A 6,744-nucleotide genomic window follows, 5' to 3' on the forward strand; every position below is an offset into this window, starting at 1 on the left:
TTAAAAGAAATTAGAACATTATCATGAGCCCTGGGTCCTTCTACTTTGGGCATGTTTGTCTGCCTGTCATTTCCACACACACACACACCTTGGACCACCTCCCTCCACAAATACCCAATAGGCAAATTCCCCTCCTTCTCTGTCGCACCTGAGCCCACCTTCCACCCACAGCCAGAGAGAGAGACAGACTGAAGGATCCTGGGGACTCTACAGATAGACACCCTCCTCCCACTCTTTCCTTCAGAGACACTGGGGGTTTATCTGGGCTGAGGGAGGGATCCACAGGAGGAGGAACAGAGGGGTCTGTGTGAGTGTGTGTGTGTGTGTGTGTGTGTGTGTGTGTGTGTGTGTGTTGGGTAACAACAAAGAATGAGGGAGAGAGAGAGAGAGGGAGAGAGAGGGAGAGAGAGGAACGAAAGAGCTCAAGAGCATGTTTTGCCTGGAAGGCAAGACTTGCAGCCAATCAGAGCGCTGGGGCCTCCCTCTGCGACTCCACTATTGAGTCTATAACCCGCTGGCCGGGCGGAGCTGGCAGCATTTGACTGTGGCTTGGGACGCGACGAGAAACGCGCCGCGACCGCCGGAAGACCGGCGATGGTCTAAGCGCCCCTCGGCCGACCCTCCCCAGAGACGCTGCCGGGCCCTCCCCTCGCCCTCCGGACACGCACCCCCGCCTGGTCTACTCCGCCTCCCCCGCGCTCCTGCCCGTTCCGGCGCTCCGGCCGAGGCCAGCCCGGGGGGTGGCGCGGCGCCCGCCAGGATGAGTGGCTCCTTCGATCGCAAGCTCAGCAGCATCCTCACCGATATCTCCAGCTCGCTCAGCTGCCATGCGGGTTCCAAGGACTCGCCCACCCTGCCGGAGTCTTCCGTCACTGACCTGGGCTACTACAGCGCTCCCCAGCACGACTACTACTCGGGCCAGCCCTATGGCCAGACCGTGAACCCCTACACCTACCACCACCAGTTCAACCTCAACGGGCTTGCAGGCACGGGCGCGTATTCGCCCAAGTCCGAGTATACCTACGGAACCTCCTACCGGCAATACGGAGCCTACCGGGAACAGCCACTGCCCGCGCAGGACCCAGGTGAGGACCACGGGGTCGCGGGAGAGTGGGGGACACGCGGAGGTTCCCGAGCGAGCGAGAGAAAGGCGAGGAATTGGAGCCGAAATCTAGGGACGCGCCCCGGGTAAGAAATGTACTGTCCGAAGTTAGAGAAGGTGGGCTAGATGACCCCCAGAGGGGACAGACGACCTTCCAGTCCCGAGACTGCGCGCCTTCGGGGCGTGGTGCGTGCGGGGCGCCGTGGTCCTGGGTGAGGATCCGGGTGAGCGAGGCGAGGACGCAGGGGCTGTGGATGTCAGAGAACCTCCTGCTCCAGGTGCTTTCCGGGCACTTCAGCAGGCGGTCCTCCATGGGGCTGTAGAGGGCTGGCGGGTAGGCAGCGGGCGCTGGAAGCTCTGCGACCCCTCTTTGGATCTGGCCTGGGGTGGGGGAGGGAGAAAGGTGAGGGGGACACGGAGAGAGACCCCTCAGAATTACCGGAACAGGGAAGGAAGCAGCAGCGGAGAGTGGAGAAACTGAAAAAGAGAAAAGTGGAGTCAGCGTAAAAGTGGAGAGACAAAGTGAGAGAAAGGACACAAGAAAGGGACAGAAGAAAGGGTGAAGAAAGGAAGGAAGAAGGGCGTCTGATGTGTCTGCAACTTTTCTGAAAATCTAAAACTATTCTAAAATAAAAAGTTTAAAGAACAATAAAGGAAGGGAGGACGGAAGGGAAAGAGGGAGAGAAGCGACCGACGGCGTGGTGCGGGTGACAGGGCGGCGGGCAGATGGTGGCGGGAGCTGCGGAGAGCGAGGCGGCGGCTGTGCGCGTCCGGTGGTAGCTTGGCGCCGGGACCGCGCTCTGGGGGCGCGGAGCTGGGAGCGGGGGAGCGCCGCGTCGCGGGCGGCCGCCGGCCCGGCGCTGTGGCCGCAGCTCCCAGCCGGGGCGCCGGCGGCGGAGCGAGCAACCGGGAAGCCCCGGGGTGAGTAGGTGGGCCGGAGGGTGGCGTGTCCCGCGGGGCCCATGAGGGCACCGGGGTCGCAGGCCGAGGCTGAGCCGCCCACTGCCCCGTGCGTTGCCCGCAGTGTCCGTGAAGGAGGAACCGGAAGCCGAGGTGCGCATGGTGAACGGGAAGCCCAAGAAGGTCCGAAAGCCGCGCACGATCTACTCCAGCTACCAGCTGGCCGCCTTGCAGCGCCGCTTCCAGAAGGCCCAGTACCTGGCGCTGCCCGAGCGCGCCGAGCTGGCCGCGCAGCTGGGCCTTACGCAGACGCAGGTCAGTGGTGGGCGGTCGAGGGCCGCGAGGACTCGGTGGGGCCCCGCGGGACCCCGGGACTCCCCAGGCGCTGCTGAGCCTAGATGGCCTCTTAAGTTCCCCGCAGGGCCTTGAAACCCTTGCCTGTGGGTGGAGGGAACCCCAGATCTCAACCTCTGTTGGAAGTTTGTGCATTAGCACGTGTACAGGCATGCATATTTGTGAACCTGTGTGACTGAGTCTCTCACAAGGAGAGGTGTCCTCCCTGTACCCCAGAATCGCCAGCTCCCACAGGCCCCCAACAGTGTGGGTCACTCACAGGGTTGGTCACTGATAGGAGTCTACACCGTGTCTCCCCCCAGGCCAGGCATGTGTGTGTAAGAGGTGTACATATACGTGTATGCATGTATATTTGCACACAGGCTAATGGATCTGTGTACATGTGGGAAAGCACACTTAAGGAGTGAGACCTTTCAAGGGTCACTGTGCTTATAGATGGCAAGGCAGATGTACTTGACTGGGCACAGGGGTGAGTGCATGTACAAAAATGTGTGCTTGTATCAAAAGACTGCATTCTTGCTCAGCACCCAAATGCTCCACCCCTTTGTGTGTGCCGGGAGCCAGGAACAGAGATTCCCCACAAAGGGGGACAGGAACTCAGAGGTGGGACTCCCCCCACCCCCAGCCTGTCCCTAAAGCCCCCAGCAGCCTGTCACTGCTCAGGGGAGGAGTGGCGGACGCCTGGCTCCCTACAGGTGTTGACAGGCGGGCCTGGGTTGCGGCTGCGTGGGGCCTGGTCCGCTGGGAATCTGGGTCACCCGGTGAGGAGCTGATTCATTGTTTGTACCAGTCATGGGGTGGAGAGCAGCAGGGGGAGGGGGAGAAACCCCAAGGGAAATTTGGGGAATCATGGCTCACCTGCTCCTGAGTCCCCAGGTCACCCCCACTAGCCAGCCCTGGAGGGCTCCTGAGTGTGTGAACGTGGGTGCTCATGTTTGCAGGGTGTTTATCTGGCTGTATCTGTGCATGTGTGTATCTTTATAGCCTGGTGTCTCGTGTGTGAAGCTGTGAGTGTGTACATTGCCGTGCATGGAGATGCTTATGTGGGTGTGCATTTGTCTCTGGGTATCTGTGCACCTCTGCTTATGGGTTTCCAATGTGAACAAAATACCACAAACCGCCCATCTCCCGTCTGGGCTGCCTTTTATTCAGTTCTTACTATGTCAGTAGTATGGCTGGCTGTTCTGAGTTCTTTATTTGTCTTAACTTATTTGAGCATCATAATAACCCTATGAGGTAGGTAATAGTGCTGCCATCATCCCCATTTTGTAGATGAGGAAAGCAAGAACCAGAGAGGTTAAGTAACTTGCCCAAGGTCCCACGCTTAGTAAGTGGCAGAGCAAAATTTGGACCTAGGCAGTCAGAAGTTCCTGGCCGAAGTTCCGTCCCCGACAGAATAATGATGCTGGCCTGGGGGTTCGGGTGCCTGGGTTTTGCCTGGGTCTTGTGTGACGGTGGGTGCTGGCCTTGCCCTCTCTAGGCTGGGTTCCCTGATGGGTTTTCACTCAGCGTTCTGCGAGGCTAACTAGCTCCCCCTTTCTTCTCTGGGGCAGGTGAAAATCTGGTTCCAGAACCGTCGCTCCAAATTCAAGAAGCTGTACAAGAACGGGGAGGCGCCCCTGGAGCACAGCCCCAATAACAGTGATTCCATGGCCTGCAACTCACCACCGTCACCCGCCCTCTGGGACACGTCTTCCCACTCTACTCCAGCCCCTGCCCGCAGCCAGCTGCCCCCGCCGCTCCCGTACAGTGCTTCCCCCAGCTACCTGGACGACCCCACCAACTCCTGGTACCATGCACAGAACCTGAGTGGACCCCACTTACAGCAGCAGCCGCCTCAACCAGCCACCCTGCACCATGCCTCCCCCGGGCCCCCGCCCAACCCTGGGGCTGTGTACTGAGCACCCCCCTGGCCTGAACCTCTCACGAAGGAACCCCAGGACCAAGCAGAAGGCGCCTCCGTCCTAGCCGACACTCAGGAATCATCGGGGAGCACAGGGGAAAGGACACCCCTTTTCCCCCTTCCCTTGCCCCTTCCTCCAGGGACCCAAGAGCTTCCAGATGAAATTTGCATGGGCCAAGGATGCCCCCTGAATTTCCCTTCCCCTGCCTAGACACTGGGGTGCCCCTCCAGATGTTTGGGAACTTCACTCCGGCTGGGACAGCTGTTTCCCTTCTGCTCCAAGAGCCTGGATTGGCTTTAAATGGCTCATCACCTTCCAGATTCTAAAACTTAGTACCGAGTCCCTAGACTGGATTCCTTGGGCACTGGGGACACCGTGGAGCGTCTTCAGGTCAGGCCTGGGCTGGGGCACCAGGCACTGTGGATTCTGGGACCTGCCAGGCCTAAGCTCCTGCCACGGGGACCTGGGCTGCCCCTTAACTGAGCATTCCCTCCGCCAAAAAGACATTGAACCTTGAGACTGGGACTCAGGGTGGGGACCTCAACGAGCCCTGCCCTGAACTTTTAGCCCTCAATTAGGGTTTGAGGGTTCAACCAAAGAAAAGCCCCCAAGTAAGGGAAGCTTTTAATATTTGTGGCTTTAGAGAGAACTCAAGGAGCACCTCCCCTCCCCCGCTTTGGTCGGAGAGGAGGGGTGGATCCCAGGCATCCTTCCCGAGGACCCATTTCTTCTTCCATGTACAGGACTTTGCACAACTTTGGTTTCAAAAGCTGTTGAAAAATAGGAAGACAAAGGGCATTGTTAACAGATAGGACCAATCTCCCCTGCGTGGGTGCCTCTGCTCGCCCGCACCCCACCTATTCCTCTCCTCCAGTGAGTTGGCAGTTTTGGCGCCAAACCCCAAATCTCCAAGGCAAGACAAACCCCAAAACACCCCCTTTCCGGTGGCCTTGGAAACAGATAATTCCCGCCAAGACGGCGGAGAATGTCGGGTGACGTGCATGGGGCACAAGGGAAGGGTTATAACTCGGTGCCTTTAGGGGTGAGGGGGTGGCTGTCTGAAGGGTCAGTGGCACTGCCCCTTCCTGGCCCGGACGCCCCCCAGAGCTAACCGTCCTCCACCCCTGATGTGGTCGAACATGGAAGAAAAGGAGAGGTAGAAGACTGTAGCTATATATATAGTATGTATTTTTTTTAAAGCAACAGAGAGAAGCAGCCTCCTCCCTACTGTGGTTTCCTATTTATGTGGCCCTTTCCTCCTGGATGTACCTGCCTGTGCGTCGTGAGCTGAGAGAAACAGATGTGGGCTCCGGCTGGATTTGGGTTTGTGGGAGGCACAGGCGAGAGGAGAGACGTGGTGGATCTCGAAGAGTCCCACCCCAGGGGTAGAGGAATGAAGCCAAGTCCCACCCCCTCCCAGTCTTCTCATTTCTGCTTTCTTATTGGACCCATCTTTATATATAACATTAATAAAAAAGAAGAAAATAACCACTGAGCTCTTTGAACTGGAGGCTAGAGGCAGGCAGCTCTCGGCGGAGGGCCGGGAGTTGGGGAAGGTGTTTGGTGGGGAAGGCCCTCTGAGCCTCCAGGGTCTCCTGGGGGAGTCAGAGCCCTGGGGACCTACTGCTGGGGCTCTGGGCTCAAGGACTGGGCTGAGCCTGGCCCTGGGTAGTAGGTGCTCCTGACCCCATGGCTGCCCCCACGGTCTGGGGAGTGGAGGCTCCCAGCCCTTGGCCCCCCTGACTCCACTCTGCTTGGTGGCTTGACATCCCCTGCCAGCCAGCAGCCATCTGACACTGCCGCCGGGTCACCTCAGGGCCGCTCTTTGATCTTGGGCTCACATGCAGACACGCTTGCACACGCGTGTAAACCCCCTGCCTCCACGCCCTGGCCCCTCACCCTCCTGTCTATCCCTTTCAGCTGGGGGTGAGGGTGAGGCCTCAGGCAGGGGGAACACCACTGCTCCCACAGCTGGCAGGGACCCCAGGCCACTGGGATCCAGGCTGGACCATGGAAACAGACAAGGGGTTTCCATGTTGACCTTCCCTGGGAGTGCTCGGGCCCTGACTCAGAGCCCTTTTGCTGCCGCGGCTGCCGGCCTGGGCCAGCAGCGCCGCCACCCTCCTCTTCCAGCTGCCAGACTCCGAGACTCTGGGGACAGAGAGCTGGAGGTGGCAGTAGGAATGGAGTGGGATGTGTGTGAACAAACGTCTTGGCACAGATGGGAGACAGCGTGAATGCACGCACACGCTTGTGAAGCCACCTCTCTCGCTTATACACACACACGTACCAAGAAACGCATCTCTCTACCATCACACATACACGGACTCCCACCTCAGGCAAACGTGTTGCCCTCTGAGGCCAGTACACAGATCCAAACGCACACCTGAGACATGGTAGCGTCACACAAATATACAAATCGTACATTCCAAGGGGTACACAGGTGCACACACGCATCGCTCAAGTCACCCGAGCATCACACAC

General features: G+C 58.9%; 1 protein-coding gene across 1 annotated transcript; it reads left to right on the plus strand.

Annotated features, from left to right (window-relative positions):
• The first annotated feature begins 523 nt into the window (after positions 1-523).
• DLX3 (distal-less homeobox 3) lies at positions 524-5,748 on the plus strand. Its single transcript, XM_082373601.1, has 3 exons — positions 524-1,085; positions 2,127-2,317; positions 3,910-5,748. Exons 1-3 carry the CDS (start codon positions 761-763, stop codon positions 4,255-4,257), a joined length of 864 nt encoding a protein of 287 aa, XP_082229727.1. The 5' UTR covers positions 524-760; the 3' UTR covers positions 4,258-5,748.
• Positions 5,749-6,744: the final 996 nt, after the last annotated feature.

Source organism: Balaenoptera borealis (genome assembly GCF_965194805.1).
Source record: "Balaenoptera borealis genome assembly, chromosome: 20".
NCBI lineage: Eukaryota > Metazoa > Chordata > Mammalia > Artiodactyla > Balaenopteridae > Balaenoptera > Balaenoptera borealis.